The 24,141-nt window shown below is 43.2% G+C and overlaps 1 protein-coding gene across 3 annotated transcripts in view; it reads right to left on the minus strand.

Moving 5' to 3' along the window:
- Positions 1-21,629, minus strand: part of LOC121271977 (RNA-binding protein with multiple splicing 2) — a 98,909-nt gene extending 77,280 nt beyond the window's left edge. Inside the window, exon 1 of one of the 3 annotated variants that reach the window (XM_041178243.1) lies at positions 21,102-21,629. In XM_041178243.1, coding sequence (XP_041034177.1) covers positions 21,102-21,149 — 48 coding nt within the window. In that variant the 5' untranslated portion in view covers positions 21,150-21,629. Of the gene's footprint in view, positions 1-13,722; positions 13,813-21,101 lie in introns of those variants that run through there. The other 2 variants (XM_041178245.1, XM_041178244.1) reach the window with 2 other exon arrangements.
- Between the last annotated feature and the right edge of the window lie 2,512 nt (positions 21,630-24,141).

The raw sequence follows: 24,141 nt of genomic DNA on the forward strand, positions 1-24,141 counted from the left end.
TTTCCTTGATCCATTTGCAACAGATTCATATCTACCCTGCTGTCTGGTAGCCAATTGAAATATTACAAGATTATCAAAATGAAAGTTTGATTACAAGAGGTGTTAAGCAGTTTACTGCAGTATTGAGAATACAGCCCAAAATCTGGTGTGCAGTCCTGGCCTCACTGGAAGAAAATTCCTTGGAAGCTACACTTCAAGTCGATTCAAGCCAAAACTCCCAATTTACAGTCAGAGTATTGAAGCCACTATGAACAGGCATTAAACTTACCATGTGACTATATCCTATTGAGAACGCATTGTAAAAGCAATATAGAGATACCTTTATTCAAAGATTTGCTGGGTAGCACAGAACTTGAATATTGCTGAAAAGGAGGCCTGCTGTTGAAGTTTTAATCTGGCACTCATCAGGACAGATGCAAGAATGCCAAATTTCAAAAGGAGCAACAATCATGAGAAGAGGGTGCCGATTGGTTGGTAGGTAGGCTTTGATTGTATTCTCCACGGCAACGGCTTGACCAGGAGTCAACTTGCCAACTAATCAGCACCCTCTTCTCATGCAATATAAATTGTGGTTCCCTTTGAAATTCAGTACTCTTGCATCTGTCCAGATGGGTGCAAGAGGATCACCTTCGACTGCATGTCTCTCTTTCAGAGTTACCTTTATTCATTGTGGTTGTATGGTTACAGCAATGCCAATACACAATGGAATGCCAATAATCAGATTTAAAGTACCTTCAGGGCCAAAAAGGACCATATAAAAGTTTCAGGGGGAGGTCACATCTCTTTGAATAAGATCATCTCTCATTCTTCTAAACTCCATATAGGCCCAACCTGTTCAACCTTTCCTCAAAGGCAGCCCCTTCACCTCAGGTACTTGCCTAGAGAGTCTTCTCTGAACTGCTTCCAATTCAAGTATACCCACCACCCCATCTCAAGTAAGCAGACTAAAACTGTAGCGATCACACCAAGCATGAACTATACAAGCAAGATGCAACACAAGTTAGTATTTCAAGCAGGGCAGATCAAGCTGGACGTGCAACAAGACTCAAACGAGAAACAGTTTGTGCAACATCACCCCTCATGAAATACTCTCTAGAGCAGTAACATCCAGAAAACCTTTAACTGGTTTCAGTATGAAGCTACCAGAAGTGTGCTCTAAATGTACATTGCAGGTTGTAACATTCTTACCCTTCATTTGTCAAGCAAGTTATTTCAGAATCCTATACTTGAGCATCAAGGAAATTGAGGCAAGCCTCCAAATTTTTATTCAGCTGCACTATAAAATAACAGCTATGAGCTCTGCTATTCCAGATGATGAAAATAACTTAAGCAATGGAGAATGGCTGTTTACTTCACTGATTGCCAACTTTTTTGAAGGAGAGAGATTTGGCTTGTTCACACCGCATGCAGCTGAGAGTAGACTAGGCACAGCTTAGATTTAGTCATCATGAGGGTGGGGATGCACCATGGACAGTAGAATGAACTCAGACAGACACGGATGCAACAATTGGGTTGGTCACTACCTACTGGAAAATGGGCTTGGGATGTGCCAGACCAAAATTTGTAACTCTTTCAAGGAAGGCTGAGGCTCAGCCTCACCCATTTTGCAATCTATATTAATGGCTTGGATGAAGGAACCAGCAAAGTTGTAGCCAAATTTTTTGATGATGATTCAAAGATAGACAGAAGAGCAAGATGTGTGGAGGATACAAAGAATCTATGAAGGGATATAGATAGGTTAAGTGAGTGGGCAAAAGTTTGACAGATGGGACTTTAATGTGGGAATATGAGAGGTTGGTTTCCCACTTTGGCAGGAAGAATAGGAAAGCAGCACATCATTTAAATGAAGATACTAGTAGAGAGACATCTAGGCATCCCAGTACACCAATCACAAAAAAGTTAGTATGCAGGTGCAGCAAGCAGTTAAGAAAGCAAGTGGAACATTGGCCTTTATTGCAAGGGGAATGCAGTAGGAATGCTTTGCTACACCAGTACAGGGTTTTTGGTGAGACTACACCTAGAGTACTGTGTACAGTTTTAGTCTGCTTACTTGAGATGGGGTGGTGGGTATACTTGAATTGGAAGCAGTTCAGAGAAGACTTCTAGGCCAGTTCCTGAGGTGAAGGGGCTGCCTTTGAGGAAAGGTTGAACAGGTTGGGCCTGTATGGAGTTTAGAAGAATGAGAGATGATCTTATTCAAACAGGGGAATTGACAGGGTAGAAGCTGAGATGATGTTTCCCCTTGTGGGTGGAAAATCTAGAATGAGGGGAACAGTTTAAAAATAAAGGCCCTCCCATTTAAGATGGGAATGAGGAGGAATTTATTCTGATGGTCGTTGGCATTTGGAATTCCCTTCCGCAGAGAGCAATGAAGATTGGGCCGCTGAATACAAGGCCGGGTGAAGAAAGATTTTTGATTGACGAGAGAGTCAAGGATTATGAAGGACATGCAGCAAAGTGAAGTTAAGGCCCACAATCAGGTCAGCCATGATCTTACTGAATGGTGGAGTAGGCTCAATGGCCTATTCCTGATCTTATATTCCAGGTTAGAAAGGTTAGCAGTTTTGTTGGAGACTCAGTCTGGCTAGCTATTATACTAGACATGAGTTAGAGAGCCTAGCACTAGAATTAAGCCATGTTAGTCACAGCACAGGTTTCATTCTTGTGCTACTACAGGGAACAGTTGAGACAAATAACATGGTTGCATTTGAGGGGGAAGCTGATTAAGCGCAAGAGGGAGAAGGGAATGGAATGTTATGCCGGTTGAGTTAGATGAGGGAGGATGGGAGGGGGTATAAACGTCAACATGGGTTTGTTGAGCCATATGACCTGTTTCTGCACAAGTAATTCTAGAAATATATTTGACTTTTATAAAGCATCCGACTGCACTGCTTCCCAAACCTTTTCTCCACTGGTGACCCCACTGAGGCTTGAAAATGAACACAATCCGTCAGCGGGAGCCGAGAGCACTGGGAAAGGGGGAGAAAGGGACAGAGTGTTTAATCTTCAGACCAATTTTAAAAAACCTACCGTTACACTGGATTATTGGGAGCATTAATCAGGCCTCAAACAAACATCAGTCTGTTAGGCCAAACCCAGCACTAACAAAACTGTGGGGGGGTTTAAAAAGGGGTCTCGCAGCTGTTAACATCCAGTCAGAGCTCCACAGCAGCCATTGCTGCCTCAGAGCTCAGAGCCCCAGGTCTAGTTGGCAACCAACAGTGTGGGACATCCTATCCTGCTCAATGTTGGTTTGTATAACCCCCAAATTCCTGCCTAAATCTGTGCTTTCCATTTCCCGCCCTCTACCTTACCATTGGCAGCTACAACTTGCAACACCGAGGCCCCACACTTCAAATCCTTCCCTCCACTCCACCTGACCAAACCCAAGACATTTCTTTCTCCCAGTCTCCCATTAAAAAGTACGAAACATAATGGGATGATCAAACCAAAAAAGGCACAATATACAAAAAGCTGTGCCATCACTTTCTCACTTATTGAAGCACATTTTTGGCATATTCTCTAATCAGAGGCACGCTGTCAAAAGCTTTTTTTTTTGTCTTGCACTCATCAGGACAAACAGAAGAATGCCAAATTTCAAAGGGATCAACAATATATGCTGCACGAGAGAAAAAAAGTGCCGATTGGTTGGTTGGCAAGTTGGTCAATTCTCCATGGCAACGCCTCAGCCAATGCACCAGGAGCTATTGTCTTCCACACTTGTATTATTCAAACAAAAAGGGCGCAATATCCGGACAAGTTCCTTTTTCTGCAGGGGACAGGCCCCCGTGCATGAATATACGTAACTCCCAGCAAGCACAAGTGAGCATGACTGAATCTTAAATCGGTTGTTAGTGTAATTCTTAGCACACAATGTTCAGCAAATGCTGGCAAATTACAAAAACACGTCGTAACGTTAGACGTGTTCGGAGTTTTGTAAGCACGGGCTGTTTGAATGCAGTCAGCACTCGGCCTAGTGTGAACAGCCGAAGAGAAATGCTGTTTGGTACGATCCGCCAGTCATAGAGACGCACAAATTATCCACCCTGCATCGCAGTGCCACCAAAATTCATATACCACATTACTCACTTAACATAGAAAATAGGAGTTCGGCCCTTCGAGCCTGCTCCACCATTCATCATGATCATGGCTGATCATCCAACTCAAAAGCCTGCTCCCACTTTCTCCCCATACCCTTTGATCCCTTTCGCCCCAAGAGCTATATCTAATTCCTTCATGAGGACATACAATGTTTTAGTATGTGCAGTACGCAGCATCCTTGAAGCGGAAAACACCACTGGTGCTGCTACTACATTGTAGCAGTGTGAAAAGACTAGCTTCTCCTGTTGCTCAAATACTTAAGATGCCTTTCCCTTCATTTGAGGTAGGCTGGGTAGTTCAGCAGAAAATGGCCTTAGCCCCATTTGTGCCCGCTTGCTGCGTATTGTACACAAACATCTGATCGGGATAGCCATTAAACCACAGCATAGCTTCATCAAACCTCTTGGCTCTTCTGCTTTCCTACTTACCCCGCAGCTTAGTTGATTCATTTCCCCTGTTCAAACTGACACTTCTCTATTGCCACCCATTTCCCTAGGTTTTTGTCTTCCACGCCAGTTGAGAATTCTCGCCATTTTTACCCCTTTGCTCACATTCTGCCTTCTTTCGTTTTCCAAGGTTCATTTCTCTACCCCACCTGACTCATAACACACTGATTGCTCAGACTTATTTTGTGAAGGTGGGCACCCCCTGGGCTGGAGTTTACATGAATGTGGTGACCTTGGTCATGGGTCAAGCCCACATCTGCTTGGCTGGGTCAACCCAAGCCTGTTTTAAAGGGCTGATTGTTAATTGGCTCAGGAGTTAATGGGCTCAGGGGTCTTCCACTCTCATTAGGGAGCATATACTGCCTCAAGAGAGCTGCCAGCCAATCGGATGGCAGTCAGCTCTCTAGTCTCAGCCAGACCACCAGGAATAGTGTTCACGGCTGGGGACGCAGACCGTCCAGCACAAGGAGTGCGGAGGCCAGATTAGAGGTGGGGGTGGGGGCGGGGGGGCGGTGTTCAGCTTGTGGCTTCACCACGCGGCTTGTGGACAACCTGGTACTAACAAAATATTAGAGTCAGGTCAGCTTAGTGCTACCATGGCACCCGATTTCATGCCCCTCCCCACCAGTTTAGAGGTGGGGGCATAAAATTCCACCTCATTTTAGTCCTAGTGTACAGAACTATCTGGGTCATTGGCACCAAGCGAATGGGTTTGGCCACTTGACTCTGAAGGACCAGATGGGGGCCTAGCTGTGCCAATTAGACAACGATGCCAGTTGGTAAGTATGACAAGGCAACATTTCTGAATGGAAGAAAACATGTCAATTTTATAGACATCGAGTCAACAAAGTTTGCATTGGAGGAATATGAGAGAAACATGGTTCAAAGGTATGGAGGGATAGGGTAACAGGTAAACAATGTTTATGCAAGATTTAAAAAACTGAAAGGTTGCATCTACGTCTAAAGAGATGAAGTAACATTTCCTTTTCATTCTGCATCTTGAATGCCCAATTGGACCACAAATGTACAAACTGCATAAAGCTGCCCGAGTGCAATTGGCTAGATGTCATGGTGCTATAATGATGTTTTTTTGGTTAAAGTAGCACCGAGCTGTTGGGTGCAGAACTATGCTTTGATAGCTATTTACTTAGACTCCAGTTCTTTACTCACCTAAGCGACTACCTTCAAGGTGTCTCAAGGCAGACCAAGTGCCCGGTCACCGAAAGGCATCTTTCTCCTTTATCTCCCACCGCCAGCCCCCCCTACTCCCAAAAGGCATGAGTGTAGAAATACAGGCTCCTGCTCCCTTCAACAAAGGCAGCAGCAAAGGGGAATCGTCAGCCACAACATGGAAACCCAAAGCCCATTCAGGATTAAAATAAATAATCTGGAAACTTCCTGCAGACTCCAGACAAACCAAGCTCCAGTCCATACACGTCACTCATAGCTACACCCATCCCAACTGGTAACTGGAAATGTCGTGGTTCACTCTGGCAAGGAGTTTTAACAATGAAAATGTTTATCAACAATATATTCAGGTAGACTGCTCAAAAGATAACTGTCCAAAAAACCTCTGGTATATCCATGAGCCCTTTCAAACGGCATGTTCAATCTTGCATCCAAATCTTCATTTTGGAGTACCAACTTATTTAGCCTATCCTCATAACTAAAGCCTTTAGTTTAGTGCTTTCACCACCTCCTGCACCTTCTACAGAGCTTTAACCTCTAACAAAACTACGAACAGTTCAGCCTTGCCAAAAGATCTTAACTATAGCAATCCATTTTCTACTTGATAGCCCTAGTTACACAACCCAAAATCCAATAGGGCCCTCAGGCTGCTTGTGTATTTGACTGACTATTAATCCCCTGATCATTACCCTTAAATGGACATCCCTGCATGATACAAAGAAGCCTGGAATTTCTCCAGCTCCTAATGCATGATACCATTTAAGGCAGCAAATTTACTGCCAACCACAGGTCCACTCTCCCAAATCGCCTTACATAACTTGCAACCTTCGATCGAAGTTACTCATCCCTGTTCACTTCTGCCTCAATTAAGTGTCACGACATTTAAGTCTTCATCTCAATCACTAATACAAACAAATTTAGGACCACATTGGAATGTGCAATGTTTTAAACTACCAATCCATGAGCAGAATGACATGCATTCTTAAAATCAACTTTCACTCTGTACAAGCAATGGCCTACATTAGTAAATTTGTACCTCACTTTTAATCAACTGCTTTATACTAGGTTACTTTCGCACTTGGGTCAAAATCCCGGAAATCCCTGTGGGTGTACCTACACCAGGGGCTGCAGCAGCTCACCAAAGGGCAATCAGGAATGGATAACAAATGTTGCCCTTGCCAGCAATGTCCACATCCAGTGAACATAAAATCAGAAGTGTTCATTGTTGAAATCAGCCAAGGGCTCAATACAGTATTGCCGAATGGCGTTATGGAATTCTCAAGGGCAATTAGGGATGGGCAATAAATGCCATCCTAGCCAGCAATGCCCACATCCCTTGAACGAATATTAAAAGAAAAAGATGTTTATAGCCAATAGGCTATTTCATGTTCAGAATGCAAAAGTGTTAAGGACATCCACATTGGTAGTATTTTTGAACATGATCAAGTTTGAGAATCACTTTGCACATTATATAATGCAAACAATTGAATACACTTTAGGTGAAAGCAGTTATTGCACCAACTAATGCCACAATCTGCCAGTAATCAACTTGTGTAGCTTCTATATTATTGTCCCAGCTTTGCTCTGCACCAGTTGATTTTAGCTAGGGTAGCAGTTGGAACGTTAATTTGCCGTAGCATCCAACAGACAAGGGGAGAGGAGGTGAAAGTGAAAACAAAAACTTTGAGATTGCCAGCTCACTAGCCTAAAACCCAACAGAGGTTATGGGAATGTGGCTTAAAATGCAACTTGCATGACATATTGAAGGGTGATCAACCTGGAACCAGAGATCAGTGAAGAATCACTTAACACAAAGGAACGAAAATGTCTAAATAAGCCACACCAGTTTCAAGAGGAGGTTTTAATTCTACAAACGGGTTAGAATAAAGTCCTACATTCAGGCCGCATGGCAATATCCAACTGTACTTTGAATCATTCCATCCAATAACTTGAACAATTCCTGTTCGGCCTCACTGATTAAATAGTTTACAAGAGAATACGGCCCGCACTCAGAACAGGTTCACCATTCAGATCAAGGTTTGGTACGAAGTGCAGAGGCTGTCTTAAACAAGCTTGCTTCCTTGGGTTAGAATGTTCATGGGGGTGGGTCAAACATTTCAGGTGTTGCCCTTTAACTATTAAATGCAGTTTTACTTATTTTCTACTAAAGTTAGAGACTAACTCCTGTTGTGAACTAGGCCAATTATTGTGCATAGTGAAACAAAATCAGAGACATATTAGAAGCTTAAAGCTACTTTTAATCTTGACGGCAAGTTTGTCTATGGCTTTTTAACTGATAAGATTAGAAAAAAAAGGAAGCCAAGGAGTAATTGCTAATTTTTAATAGATTGACAAAAGAGTTGCAGTGAGGATTCAGTGCCATGAACCTTTTTTTTTTAATGTCGATTAAACATCGCCAAATAGACTAAATTTCAGAGAAAGATCAAGCCTCTTTCTCTAAAGGAGGAAAGCAGAGTTTTATGAAAAGCTAACCACATTAGCTTCATTTACTTTTGAAGAATGAATGCTAAACATTGGGTATACTGTCTATCCAGTGCTGCACCAGATGTTGCAGTTCGGAAATGGTAGCAATGAATTTAAGCATGTGGTCAACCAACTCATACCCATGTCTTTACATAACTAATCTTTCTGGTTCTTGCTATGTGTAATAAATAAGTTACATTGACTTGGGGAGAAATAAATTCATCAACTATCTAAACATAAGTCTGGATATCGACACTGGTAATTCTGCAGGCCAAAAAGAATTCTTCAATTCCACAATTACTGTAACATATGACCAAATGTAGCCAGATATTCTAGAGGCATTTGTTAAATTGGCAGTGATTGAATGAACCAGGCTGGATGGCAGTCTACAGATTAATCTATCCTGCACTGCAAGATATTGTAGAATAACTCCTCCAGTTAGGAAGTTAAGATCTTTTAATACAAAGATCCTATAGGTCCTGTTTGATAGTCAGCTCACAGAATGAGAATAACAGATGAAATTTAACTGAACTTTAGAAAGACTAAAAGGAATGATAGTGTTTGATAAATGTAGATTTCTTTGAGGATGTAAGATGTATAAAGAGGAACCAGTAGATGTAGTGTATTTGGATTTCCAAAAGGCATTTGATTAAAATTTTGTAAGTGCCACATGAAAGATTACTACACAAGGTTAAGAGTGCATGGTGTTGGGGTAATATATTAGCATGGATAGAGGATTGGCACCTGACTGGAAACAGTCAGGATAAATAGGCCATTTTCAGGTTGGCAAACTAACTAGTGGGGTGTCACGGGGTCAGTGCTGGTACCTCAACTATTTACAACCTAGATTAATGAATTGGACAAAGGGACAGACTGTATTGTAGCCAAATTTGATGATACATAGAGAGATTGGCAAGCAAGTTGAGGAGGACACAGTCAGTGTAGGGACATAAGTTTTAAGTGAGTGTGCAAAAAAATTGGCAGATGGAGTATAATATGGGAAAGTGAGAGGTTCTGGTGAAGTACTGTAGATAGTTTTAGTCTCCTTACTTGAGGAATATACTTGCATTGGAGGCAGTTCAGAGAAGGCTCACTAAGCTGATTTCTGGGATGAAGGTGTTTGTCTCACGAGAAAAGGTTGAGCAGAATGGGCCTAAACTCAGTTTAGAAGAATAAGAAGTGATCTTATTGAAGGTTTTGAAGGTTGGTTTGGGGGGTGGGGGGGGGGGGGTGGGTTGGGGGAGGGGGGGGTGCAGTGGAAATGAGGAGAGGAGGTTTCCCTTCGTGGGAGAATCTAAAACTAGGGGGTACAAATTTCAAAATAAGAGGTCCCCTATTTAAGACAGATTAGGAGGAATTTCTTCTCTGAGGGTCATTAGTGTTTGAAATTATCTTCCCCAGAGAGCAGTGGAGGCTGGGTCAATGAATATATTTCAGGCCAAGTTAGGCAAAGTATTGATCTACAATGGAGTCAAGGGTTATGGGGACAGGCAGGAAAGGGGAGTTAGAGGTCACTACCAGATCAGCCAAGATCTTAATGGATAGAGCAGGCTTGATGGGTCAAATGCTGCCCCTATTTCACATGATCTAATGCTATCAATTGTTGTTTGTGGCTTACACATCACAGAAATAGGCTATTCAGCCGAACCAGTCTAAACTCCAAATCATCGCCCAACCCTATCAACATTTCCTTCTCTTCCTTTCTTCATGTGTTTATCTAGCTTTCCCTGAAATACATTTATGCTATATTTCCCTGAGTCAACTCGCTACATTATCTGGTAATTATACTTGCTGCTGTTTATGCTAAAATTGGTTGTTTTGCTTGTGACATTGTAAAATGCTTTGGGCATCCAATTCATAAAAAGGTGCCATAGAAATGCAACTTCTTTTCAACACACCCACATACAATGTGAAGCGCAATCGTATGCTATTATCCAGCGTAACGCCACAACTCCAGCTCAAAACAAAAATCAGCCAATGCAAGATGTTAAATAGCCCAATATGGATTTTACCCAAAACAGAAAATGTTATTTCATTTTGAGTGTACAAGTATTTAGATTAAATCAACAGTTCAAAAAGCTGCTAAGACTTGCAAGTCAATTTATGGAAGTTCTGATCCAAAAATAGCATTTTTGGCAGCGTAGCTTAAATCTCCTGTGAATCATCTGTACCAGTCTTATTCTGCTCGATAAGCAGACAGCCTAGTCCCAGCCAAGTTTACATGCACACTAGATATAGCCATGTATGGATCTTTCAGTTACACAAGGAGGTTTGGTAGATAAGACTTAAAGATCCAAAACATTACCAGTTATGGTAGTACTGGCATCAAAATCTGGACCTTAAGCATTAGCTTTCTTTTCAAAAGCAGAGCAGACAAGTCTTCTGTATGCAATCTTAAAACTGTTTACTGCATTTCTGGGCAATGGAGGATGAACAAATGAAATGGAAGGGACATTCAGCATTGAAATTCCAATATAGCTGGCTAGCAGCACAGAATGAAGCCATGTGGCCCATTGCATGTGCTGACTCTGGGCTATAAGGATCCAAAACTTCATCAGGCTGACAGTTAACCACCCTTGTACACCAATTAAACAATAAAAAAAGTCAGTCTCTGCACCAGAGAGTGACTCCCACGTGAACAGCGCGCACCAGTGCACTAGACTGAAATGTCAGCTGGCTCTGTAGCAACAGAGCTCACCTTCGGAATGTACCTTCCACTCCCTTGAACTTCTCAGCTGACCTTTTCTGCAGCATGTGACTCGATCCAGCTATTGAAGTGGAAACTTACTGTGGTAGAGTGCAAAGACGCTGTTCAGCTCTGCATCAGTATAATGTGCTTTATCAATTGAAACATTTCAAAGGTTGGTGGTAAGAGCTTCCAATAAGGGGAGGGGGGTGGGGGGTGGGGGAGAAATACAATTAAGAGTTAATCTGAACTTGCCTAGGAATGAGAATTTACCAGCTTGCTGGGAAATAGAGAATCTCCAGATGCATGCATTTTGAAAATGTTTTATTTATATCATTAAAAAAAAATCAGATATAACTTTAGATTTTAAGAAGTGGCTTTAAAAAATTAAGTGGAGTGGTTGAGGGATGGAAATACTGAGTTTAAGGCCTAGGCAGCTGAAGGACAAGTTCACCAATAGTGGAGCAATGAAAATCTAGGAATGCACAAGAGTTGAGGTGGTGTCAAACAAAGAACCAATAGAAATCTGAAGCACAGAGGCAATGGGGGACTCTGGACAAGGACAACAGGGTTCTGGATGAGCTCAAGTTTAAGAAGGTTACTGAAGTGATGATAGGTTTCAACATCATGTATTCTTCAAAATGAGAGTCAAGATACTTCAAAGGTGAATGTGTCAAAAAACAAACCAACATTCAAGTGAGTTTCTAGTGAACCACGTTTATAGCAAATTTGGTATGAAACTGGAGTGAGGCCACAAGAACAGGCTAGTATGCTCATTAAGACAAAAGTATTTAATTTCCCCAGTACTGATACTTCAGAGAATGAAGTCTGCACAACTAAAAGGCAAACAAAACATGCTGGAATCCGATGATAATGCTACGTCCAGTGTGAAGGGATGGTTTTAACCCAATTCACTGGGTGGGGGGGAGCGGGTGGAGGAAAGGTACAAAGCCCACAGGATTGGGTGGAATGTTTTTTTATTTAAAAACATGCCAAAGCCTCTTAACTGACTTCATGGAGTCTAAAATCAGATAGGATTTAAAACGTGCAGTGCACCTTATTCAGTCAGTCAGTCAGTAGGAGGTCAAACTGGGTTTAAGTTGCTCCAAAATTTTACCAGGAGGTTATTTCAGAGGCTTCGTTAAATGAAATGGAATCATTTAAGGAATGCAGATCACTGGTAACAGTCAGCTCAATCTCCTTCCAAAAAGTGACCTTTAATCCTCTCGAAAGATAAAACTCCAATATTATAAATATAAAACCCCAATCATTGTTAAATTCCTGGCCAAAGATATTCTGCTATTAGCAGTTGTGTTTCCACAGTTACTCAGCATCTTTATTCAGACAGCAGGTCGTGCACATGTACAAGGTTAACATAAATACCAAGACCACTTGGCAAATTTGCCTAGATTATAGGATTTCCAGCAAGTACAGATCTTGCAGAGCAGAGTGGTAAATGAGCATGTTGCATTGTTAATTGGACCAACAACTAAAAGTTTAAAGCATTACAGGACAGTTCTAAACCAGTTTGTAACAGCGCAACTTAGTTTTGGCTTTTTGGATCATTTCGGAGTTAGACAGCAAGACCATCTGCAATGGAGGCAAGATTCACTGCTTTCCAGGTTACAGCAGCTTCAGGTTCCAAAGACCAGAAGCATTGGGCTTTAAAGCTGTGTGTGGACAACAGCAAACGTCCCATTGGTTCCTGGCCAGAAATAAAAATATAAATCAGCATCGCATCTGGATGTGGGGTGTGCAGAGCTCTGCACATACATGTCAAGCTCAGTTTTTTTGACTGGGCAAGCGCATCCAAGTCTGCCAGCTGTCACAACAATAGCAGTCCGTCTGTCTCAATAAAAAAAATGCTAGCCATTAATGGGGCATTTTGTAGCAGATTATTGAAAACAATTCAAAGGGTCAAAACTGGGTCTGGCTGGAAATCCATATGTAGATTTAAGAGGCAGTTATACTGGCACCTAGTGGGACATTAATACCAAGAGCAAAACACATCTGGTTGCTGCAAAAATCTACCTGAGTCATTTGAGTCCACTTGGTCAAGTGGACCAAAGTGTTTTGTGGAATCTCGCCAACAAAGTGCATTTGGAGGTGTGTATTTCGCAGTGCAGTATTTACAGATATTGACGTTTAATGGTGTTCTTTTCTAGTGTGATGAAAAAAAACTCTTTAGGAGGCACCCTTTACCAGCTGAGCTACTCACACACCACTCTGAGGCCACTCAGAGTTTAAAGGGGATCATCTCGGAGTACTTGCGCACATTTCCAGCCACCAAGAATGTGCAGAGGCTGGGAAGAAAGAGACCCCCTGACAAAATTGGAAGCAAATTTAAGCTTCCTCCAGTCTCAGCAAGCTTCTATTTCAGGGAACAAGCAACTGGTGTTAAATAGTTGATATTGTGACAAAGCTTGTAGCTGTATAATCTTGTCCCATCACCTCCAAGTGTTCAGGGAGGACGCGTGTTATTTGTAGCAAGTATCACAGGTTACCTGTGTACGCCCTCAGTAAACCTCCGGTTAAAGATTATGGATAGCCTTGGATATTCTTTGAATAGGTGGGAAAACCAAAAACGTGCAAGGACACACAGAAATAATTTAACAACAGTAGTCAGCCATCAAGGTCGGTGGACTTCAGTTTAAGCTGATCTGCTCCTCCCTCGATGTTCAAGAGTCCCAAATCCCAAAATATTGTCAAAATTAGCCAAAATATTAATAATAAATAGATCACTACTTTAAATGTTAATCATCTTATCAGATGCAGACGGGTCATATGCAAAACCCAGTATTTACTGTTGCAACTTACTTTAAGCAGTAACTTTCAATGGAAAATCAAAAGTTTACGAAGTGGAAATCTTTGCTTTGTGCCCCAGGCCCTCCGATTTACAACTGATCCATTGATTCAACTTTAATTCGAATCAGTCCTTCCAGGGACTGGTGTTAAACTCCCAAAGCAGGGATTGTAAGTGCCCGCCCAAGGAGCTCTTTATGTAGCAGAACAGACCTGAACTAATGCTTGATGAATTGTTTCCTGCTAGGAACAGAGGTTGGAACCTTTCCAGTTCCATACCAGCCCAAAACAAATGGATTGCTGGAATTCCTCACTTCAGTGACACTCGAGGGAAAACGACCCATGTTCTTTCCTTGGCCAAACCCCAAGGAGGCAAAAACATAACCTCTCCTGTACTCGAGTTAAAATTTCTCTGCTTCTTCTACATCGTGCTTTCGACTTAGAAAATGTCCCCTAGTCTAATAGAAGCCGGCTACGTACACTTGCTGTGCAGGTCGCTCTAACCCCACATCCCTGCGAGTGTTGTTATTGGAGACAGGTCCACGTTCCCAACACTAGCTGTCAGCTCAGCCAGTCCACTCACTTGACACGTGGAAACAATTACACTCTCCAGATTACGTTGAAATGCTCTCAAGACCTAAGCGAGAGGTAGATAATCGATGGCCTTTGTGCACAGGAATTGCATTAGGTCACAACACAGAAGGCCAGTCAGCCCATCTGTCTGTGCTGGCTCTCTGAAGCCCGTAGCCGCCACTCTGCCTTAGAGTCATAGAGGTCTAAGCACAGAAGGCAGCCCTTCGGCCCATTGAGTCTGCACCAGCTAAACGAGTATCTAACTATTCTAATACCATTTTCCAGCACTAGACCCATAGCCTTGTATGTCATGGCATCGCAAGTGCACATCCAAATACTTCCTAAATGTTGAGGGTTTCTGCCTCAACCACCCTTTCAGGCAGTGAGTTCCAGATTCCCACCACCCTCTGGGTGAAAAAATTCTTCCTCACATCCCCTCTAAACCTCCTGCCCCTTACCTTAAATCTATGCCCCCCTGGTTGTTGATCCATCCACCAAGGGGAAAAATTCCTTCCTGTCTACCCTATCTATGCCCCTCAATTTTATACACCTCAATCATGTCCCCCTCAATCTCCTCTACTCAAGGAGAAATAACCCCAGTGCATCCAATCTCTCCTCATAACTAAAACTCTCTAGCCCAGACAACATTCTGTTAAATCTCCTCTGCACTCTCTCTAGTGCAATCACATCCTTCCTATAATGCAGTTTCCAGAGCTGCACGCAGTACTCTAGCTGTGGCCTAACCAGTGTTTTATACAGTTCCAGCATAACATTCCTACTCTTATATTCTATGCCTCGACTAATAAAAGCAAGTATCCAATATGCCTTCTTTACCACCTTATCTATCTGTCCCGCTACCTTAAGGGACCCGTGGACATGTACACCAAGGTCCATCTGACTCTCGGTACTTCCCAGGGTCCTACCATTACTTGCCAGGGTTCTACCATTTTCACCATCTGCCATGGTGGGATTTGAACCCAGGACATTACCCTAGGTCTCTGGATTGTGCAGCAACAATACCACATTGCCACCGCCTTCTCTTAACCCTGCACGTTCTTCCTTTTCAGATAACAATCCCAATTCCCTCGAGTGCCTGGACTCCCACATCCAACAGGCATTCCAGAGCTTAGGCGTGAAAAGGAATTTCCTCATGTCCCTGCTTTTGCCGATTACCTCAAATCTGAAAAGTTCCAAGGAAGAGTCATATGGACTTAAAACATTAACTGTTTCTCTCTCCACAGATGCTGCCTGACTTGATCTTCTCCAGAGTTTTATTTTTATTACCTTAAATCTGTGCTCTGTTCTTGATCCTTCTACCAATGGGAACAGTTTGTCCCTATCTACTCTGCTCAGGCCCCTCGTGATTTTGAATACCTCTATCAAATCCCCTCTTCAAAGAAAACAGTCCCAACTTCTACAATCTTTCTACATAATTAAAACTCCTCATCCCTGGGGCCACTCATGAACCTTTCCTACAACCTCCCTAATGCCTTCACATCCCTCTTAAAAAAATGTGACGCCCAGGACTGGAAACAATACTCCAGTTGAGGCAGAACCAGTCTTCTATACAAGTTTAACATCACCTCCTTGCCTTTATACTCTACACCACAATTAAGAAAGCCTAGGGTGTTATAAGCTTTATTAACCTGACCTGCTACCTTCAAAGACATACACCCATGTCCCTTCACTCCTGTACCCACTTTCGAATTGTAGCCTCTATTTTGTACTGTCTCTCCACATTCTTCCTACCAAAATGAATCACTTCACACTTCTCTGCATTCAATTTCACCCACTTGTCTGCCCATTCCACTAACCTGACTGTATCTTTTTGAAGTTCTACAATATCCTCCTCATGATTCACAATGCCTCTAAGTTCCATATCATCTGCAAATTTTGAAATTGTGCCCTGTAAACCAAGGTCCAGGTCATTAATATACATCCGGAAAAGAAAGTCCCTTCACCGACTTCTAGGAAACTCCAATACAAACCTTCCTCCAGTCCAAAACACATCCATTAATCACTACTGTTTCCTGTCACTCAGCCAATTTCATATCCATGTCTCTACTATCCCTTTTATTCCATGAGCTATAATTTTGCTCGCCAGTTGTGTGACACTATCAAATGCCTTTTGGAAGTCCACACACAGTACATCAACAGCATTACCCTCATCAACCCACTGTTACCTCTTCACATAACTCCAACAAGTTAGTTAAACACAATTTCCCCTCAAATCAGTGCTGATTTTCCTTAATTAACCTGCATTCTCCCAAACAACTATCAATTTTGTCCTGAATCATCATTTCTGGAAGACTCTCCACCAATGCTAAACTGGCTGGCCTGCAGTTGCTGAGCTTATCTTTACTTTTATTGAAGGAGAGTATAATATTTGAAATTCTTCCATCCTCTTAGGCTACCTGAGTCTAAGGATGACTGGGAAATTATGGCCAGTGCCTCTAATTTCCACACTCACTTTCCTCAATATCCTTAGAAGCATCACATCTGGTCCTGGTGCTTTATACAGACAGCCTATCCAACATGTCCTCCTTACTAATTTTAAACTCTTCAAGGTGTCTGAATTAGCTCCTCTTTCACTATGACCTGCGCAGCATCTTGTTCCTTGGTAAAGACAGATACAAAGTATTCATTCATAGGATGTGGCATCGCTAGCTAGGCCAGCATTTAATACATCAGCAATGCTCTCTGCCTCCCCGTGTAAATTCCCTCTTTGGCCCCAAATGGGCCCCACTCCTTTTACCACCCTTTCACTATTTATTCAAAACCTATAGAAGACTTTTTGATTCCCTTTTCTAGTAGCTGCCAGTCTCATTTCATATTCTCTCTTTGCTCCTTTTATTTGCTTTTTCAATTCCACTCTAAACGTTCTATATTCCTGTTCCCAATTGTATTGTCCACCTGACATCTTTCATGAGCACACTTTTTCTGCTTCATCTTAATCTCTTTTTCCTCATGCAAGGAGCTCTGGATTTGTTTACCCTGCCTTTCCACTTTTATAGAAACATACCTAGGCTGTACCTGAACACACACTTCTCTAAAAGCAGCCCATTGTGCAGATACTATTTTGTCTGTCAATCTGTGATTCCAATTAATCTGGGTCAGATCCATTCTTAACCCACAGAAGTTGGATTTCCCATAGTTACGTTATTCTTACTCTGGATTGTTCCTTGTTCTTTTTCCTAGCCAACATAAACTCTAATGATTGTCTCCTATCTGTTTGTTTACTGACACTTGATCCACAATATTCCCAAAACCAGGTCTAGCAGTGCCTCAATTCTCATTGGTCTGGAAGCACACTATAGAAAATTCTCATGAACTATACTCGAAACTCTTGCCTCTCTCTACTCTTTGGATGACTAAAGTAACCCTGTCTATATTCAAATAATGAAAGTGCCTCATTATTACTACTCTACAATTCTTGCACCTCGTTTCCTTGCAATTTTGTTTCCCTACATCCTTCCCACTAGTTGGTGGCCTTTCAGCTATACAGATCATGTAATCGCTACTTTTCTTTTCCCCTTCACTCTAATAACCAAATAGATTCTGCCCTTGACTCCTCTGGGGCCCCCTCCCTCTCCAGCACTGTAACGTCCTCCTTAATCAATAATGCCACCCCTCCCACTTTTGTTTCTTCCTTACCTTTCCTGAATATCTTGCATCCAGGAATATTTAATACTAGCCCTTCTTTAAGCCGGGTCACTGTTATAGTCGTATCATATTCCCACATGTCAATCTGCGCCAGTAACTCACCAATCTTATTTACTACACTCCGCGCATTCACATACATGCACTGTAACCCTAACTTAAGGCTTCTTTTCCTCTGGTACACTGAACCCACCTAAAAACTTCCTATTTCCTCTTAGTCCAATCCTGTCTAATATGGAACTATTCCCTTCCCTAGCACTGCCTAGTGTTCCAAAGTTAGAATGTGCACCTTACTCCTCCTCTCTATTTCTACAGGCCAGTGCCCATCTCCCCACAAGAATATTGGCCCCAGTCTAGTACAGTACAACCCACCCCTTTATAGCTGCCCCAGACCTGATCCCAAAGCTCCAAGAATCTGAAGCCCCCTCTCCTGTACCAGGCATTGACCCTCCCACCTTTCTATTTCTACTTGCACTAGCGTGTGTGTGTGTGAGTGAGAGGGGGGCACTAAGAGTAATCCAGAGATTACTACCTTTAAAAGTCCTACTTTTTAAAACACATGCAGAGGTCAGCTAAGAGCTTAAAGCTAGTATCATATACTTGGGAGATTAAAAACAAACTCTCACTAATTCTAGTGAGGCCTTCAGAGAAAGGGAAGGATAGTAATAGAAGCATTTTTAAGTGCGTACGTTAGAGGGCCATCTGTAGAGGCAGTCATTGAAAGAGGTCCTCTAGGGAATGACAACTCTGGCATGTTTGCTAATGAAATTCCAACAGTAGATTCTTTTCATCCCAATATTACTGTTACAATGCAGCTGCACTCACAGCTCGAGGTTATACACTCTTGCTGAATGTTCTGAGTGACACAGGGCCCAATTGAAGAGGAACCTTCAAAACCTGCCCTGGAAACAATGAGAGAGTTTGCATACAGACAACTGTATTCCCAGATCTGTACAGCGGAACCATTCCAGAGTCCACTGCCCTCAACACTCGCTTTTGAACAGCTCTGGACTCGATTTGCCTCAGCTACTACGAGTCTAAGGTAGTAACAAACCAGCCAGGAAAAACACGCGATGCAGGGTGGAGAGGTTTGTTTGATGCCCTCTGATCAGGTAGCTGGTCCGTGCAAATACCCTGCCGTACAAGACCAATTATGAGTTACTAACTTGCTGCAATTAAAAGTCGGAATCAAAAGCCCTTGGAAGGTGACATTAAGCATACTTGCAGCATAAAGCTTTCAGGCACCGGTTTTAAAAGTTTGCTAACATGTCCAATCAAGCCCTTGCTATGAACCAGAGCACTTTGGTCAGGCAACAATAGTTCTCCGCCATCCCTACAGACTCCTCTCACAGCAAGGGAAGGGGAAGTTGTTTAAAGATTGCAATCTAGATTTAGTTTCCATCAATTCAAATGGAAGCTAGCAACTAATCATTATTCTGACAACTTGTGTGTCCAGACTTGAATTAATTGCGATAGACATTGGAATAATTTAGACAGAGGCAGGCTTGAAATGCAAGTTTTTTTTCCCTTCCAAAAAAAAATGTATGTGGTCTTTTTAAAAAGGCATTGAACAGGATCAATTGGAGAATTAAAAGCGATAGGACAAGGAGGGGGGGAAAAAAGTTTTCCCAACAGCAAGAGGGATAACCGCAGGACACAAACTCCAGATAATTCACTCAAGAACCAGAGGGCACATGAGAGCAGGTCACACAGCGAGTTACCATGGTGGGTGAGAGCAGATTCAGAAAGGGGCAAAACTGCATAGACGCTCGGAAAGAAACACAAATGCAGGACTGGGTGGGTAAGAGAGCAGTGGAGTGGGACCAATTGGGATAGCTTTTTCAGAACTGGCACAGGTATGACGGGCCAAATAGCCTCTTTCTGCCCTGCATAATTCTATGAATTCGAAAAAAAAACAGGGCTTCAACACAAGCTCTGCCCCCAGTCACCATAACCATCTATGCCACTCTCTCCCCCCTCCCACCACCCCAATGGAGGTGAGAAATTTAGCCCAGGAGTTTAAGCCCCACCACATCATGGAGATATAACTTCAGCTGGGGCAGGGACGAGACGATATTATAGCCAGAAGCCACGAGCTGTAAAGATAGACTCTGTGTGTGTGTGTGTGTGTGTGTGTGTGTGTGTGTGTGTGTGTGTGTGTGTGTGTGTTGCTCCAGGATACTTTGGAGGGGGTTAGGGCACGTTTTTCAGTTGCTTGCATGCTCTGGCGAACTAACTCCCACCCCTTCTTGCTCCTCCACATGGATTTGCCCCACCAGGGCTGCAGTGAGGATGCAGGCGTCCCTCCCTTGGCCCAGGTTACCCAGGTTGGCACACTTTGACAACCAAAATTGTGTAGCGCTTCCTCAAGGAGGACGGGAATGCCAAACAGTGGCAAAAGTGGTCATGCCCGCCTCATTCTAGCAAGCCTGGGAATGCCAGCCTCCCGGCCCCAAACATCTGGGATACAGAGTCTTTCTCACCCTCCTCATCCCAGAAACAAACTCGGGGGGGTCTCAGAAGCTGAAGAATTCAACTGCCCGGGACAGTCCCAGTTTAAGAGACGTTTATCCCATGACAAAATAATTCGGGACACGAACTAAATTCTCGCTCTGAAGAGAGTGACAGAGGGTGGCCCGGGGGTATGTGTTTGTGTGTGTGTGTGTGTGTGTGGGGGGGGGGGGGGAAGAAAGTGAGAAAGAGAGAAAAAGCAACATGAGGCTCCGATACATGTGTCCCCATCGCATCTACAATCGCAGCTTTAACTAGTGCCTGCATTTAAGCTGCTCAGTTAATAACTACACGTCCTTTCACAGACCGCGTTAGCCCCCCCCCCCAGTATTAAAGAACTTCCGTATTAAATAGGTAAGAAAATAGGCTTTTAAATGGGGCAGGGTCAGAGAAACAACTCTCTCACCAGGAAATGGGAGCCCTCAAGAAAGTGGAACTTCAGAACAATTGTACTCTTCATGATTCTCTGCCCCCCTCCCCTCTCCCTCCTCATTCGTTTGAGCTTTGGTGAAGAATATTCCAGTAGATTTGAGTCGAACACAAACTTTTAGGGCCATTGCATTTAATAACGAGATGGATTAAGAGTGGAAATGGACAGAGGGGCCCTCTGAAACAGACCCCCCCTCCTCTCTCCCCTTGTTAGTTCTTACCTCTTCCTCGTTGTTATTATTATTGGGTTCATCACTTTTCGTACTCATGGCTCGGGTTCCTCCTTCAGGGGCTGGACGCTTTCTCTCGCTCGCTTACCAAGAGGCAAGTGGGGGGGGGGTCTCTCTCTCTCTCTCTCCGCAGTGCGAAAGGTCAGAGCTGCTGCTGCCGCCGCTACTGCTGTCCAGGCGAAACAGTTAGACCAGTGTCCTTGGTGAAGCTGGTGCTGGGAAGTGGGGAAAAAGGGGGAAGGGCGGAATGTTGTATTTTTTTAAAAAAATAAACACCATATATTTTTTTAAAAAAGAAAGAAATGTAAAAAAAAAAGGGGGACTAAAGGTGTTGGGAGTGCATTTGTAGGTGCGCGATGGAGGGGCTACAAGCAAGAAGTGGCCGCTTTATCCGTCTCTCCAGCCAACCACCGCCACCCGTTGCTTTTCCTTCACCTCAAACCTTGTTCCACGTGTTTCGCAGTTTTAAGAAAAGGGGAGGGGAAAAATAGGGGTGGGGGGGGTGGGGAGGGGGCAAAAAAATTAAAACAAAAGCCAGCGGGAGCTGGGAAGCTGGTTTTGGACAAGGTGGGGTGGTGGTGGTGGTGGTGGTGGTGTGGGGAGGGGGGTGGGAGACGATCAGCTCTGATCCCAGCGAGGCTCCTCTCCAATTTGATCATCAATTAGGGCAGAGAGCAGGATTTCAATGGAACAATGTACTCCAGCTGGGAGGCTATCCAAACCGCCTGCGTCATGGTCTCCATTGGAAACCCGGCGCCAATCAGACCGCGTCCTGGACCTCTTTTTTTCAAAAAAAAGTTAACTTTGATGTGCTTTTCTGCCTGAACTTTCTACCCCCCCCCCTCCTCCTCCTCCTCCTCCCCTCAACCAAGCGAGGCAACTTTGTTAGCAGAGATGCTGCTAAACCATTAAACCGATTGTAATCACTTCCAATGTATCTCACCTGGTTTAACTCGTTGGCTGCCGCTGTCTCTCTCTCTCCCTCCCTCCCTCTCCCTTTTCCCCCTCTCGCACATCCCAACACACACACACACACCGCCTGTCGGGGAATAACATGAAACAAGGAGGGGAGAATGTCGACTCCCGGTGTCATCGGGTTAACCCTCGCCATCCACGAATCGTCCTTCCCATGGACTTTGGGTGAAAAAAAAATGGTTTTGGGGAAAAGGGGGAGTGTGCTGGGAATGTCTGGGTGCACAACGCTTCAAACGCATCCCTGTCCAAGCCTGCCAAGGTGACCATAAGTGACAGAGGCATTTTTTCTGAAGCTGTATCCAGTCATGTTGCAGTTACCTGCAATCCGTATACTGTCTCCCTCATCAGCTTATCAATGGTTTAACTGTTGCAGTGTAAGTATTATAGTCAGAGATTTACACAAGGCACTTGCAAAAATACAGGGTTTACACAGTTTATGGTAAATGACATGAAGTGCATTAAGTGCGATTAATTCACTGGAAGATATTTTATGTAAAAATAAAATGGTGTTGGTTTAATAATTGTCACCTATAAAAATATTTTCCAAATAATTTAAGAGGGAGGGGTGTCCAATATAGCAACTCGGGGCCAAACTAAAAGGGTTAAGAATACGGGAATAAGCTTGTAAGATGCCATCTTTGCTGCAAGAACATTTAAAGTCACTCCTGTGGAGGCCAGTAAAGTTAAGAAATAAGGGTCTTATTCAAACAGGGTTGCAAACTGTTCCCTTTAACCCGAGGTTTGCGCTGGCTAATGATTCACAGACACCGAAATGTTTTAATTGTCTCTCTCTCTCTCTCTCTCTCTGACCTTCAGTCGGTTTGCAATGCGTTAAGAAAAAGTCAAATCCGACTGTTTGGATTTCTGTTTAGTTTCTCATCCCTCAGAAAGAAAGTGGCATTGGGAGATTTGAGGGGGAGAAAAGTTTCTAGATTGCCAGACGAATGCCTGGATCACGCGTGATTAATTAAACAGTAAAATTCAGTCTCCAGGTCCATATATAGGTGTAATTAAAGCTCTGGACCTGACAGCTCGTTGTTTCTGTCTGGATTAATCCCAGGAGAGTAGTGGCAACACACAGCGAGACAAATATAGGCATTTAATGTGGAATTGGGATGAGAGAGCAACCCAGCGGGAGAACAATAGCCGAAACAGTTAAAAAATAGAAGCAATATTGGGGAAAGGGAGGCTGAGAAAAATAATAGTGACCCACTCAACATGGGATCTAAACTATGTTGTAAATATCAACACTGGAGAGAAAATGCGTCATTGAAAAGCAAAGAGGTCACGAATAATTTGTACCATTTAGAAGTTTGAAATAGCAAAAAAAAATGTTATTGCGTGGTCTGCCTATTTTTAGACGGCCGCTGAGGGTTCCATCTTGTACTTTATAAATTCATGGAAGTTCTTCAAAGATACCTTATCTGTTCAGATCAAAAAAAACGCTGTCCTTGCCAACAAAAGCTGCCCTAACATTAGGTCCAAGCGACTGAATATTGAAGTAAAAGGCTGGGCGCCTCTGGGAGGGCAATAACAGAAAATAAAACCATCGAGAGAACTGGACAGCAATGTTGTAAAGGAATGGGAGTCCTAATTGGATAGTCAATGTTCCAAGTTAATTGTGTCCTCGGTCTGTATTTCACTTCCTTCCATCATAATCATCGGAGCAGGGGCGGTGAGGTTCAAAGGGCCTGTGTGAAATGTGGCCAATAACAAACTAGAGAAGGACCCGTCTAGGGTTGCCAACTCTTGCTTGGACGTATTCCTGGAGGTTTCATCGGATGAACTCCCGCCTTGTCCAGTCAAACACCCATTTTCCCATTCTCCAACATTCTTATATCTAATCGTCGAAAGTGTTCAAATATGTTTTTTTTTAAAAGAATGTAATTTCTAATACTCCTTTGACTCTTTCCCACACCAGTTTCTTGGAGACTCCACAGGGCCACCCTGGAGGGTTGGCAAGCCTAGTCCCACTTTCTCTTCTACACTCTCAAATCCTAATGGAGCAATATTGGAAACGGGGCTGGGGGGAGGGGGGTTGCATCATTTGAAAGTT

Source organism: Carcharodon carcharias, chromosome 32 (genome assembly GCF_017639515.1).
Source record: "Carcharodon carcharias isolate sCarCar2 chromosome 32, sCarCar2.pri, whole genome shotgun sequence".
NCBI classification, from domain to species: Eukaryota; Metazoa; Chordata; class Chondrichthyes; order Lamniformes; family Lamnidae; genus Carcharodon; species Carcharodon carcharias.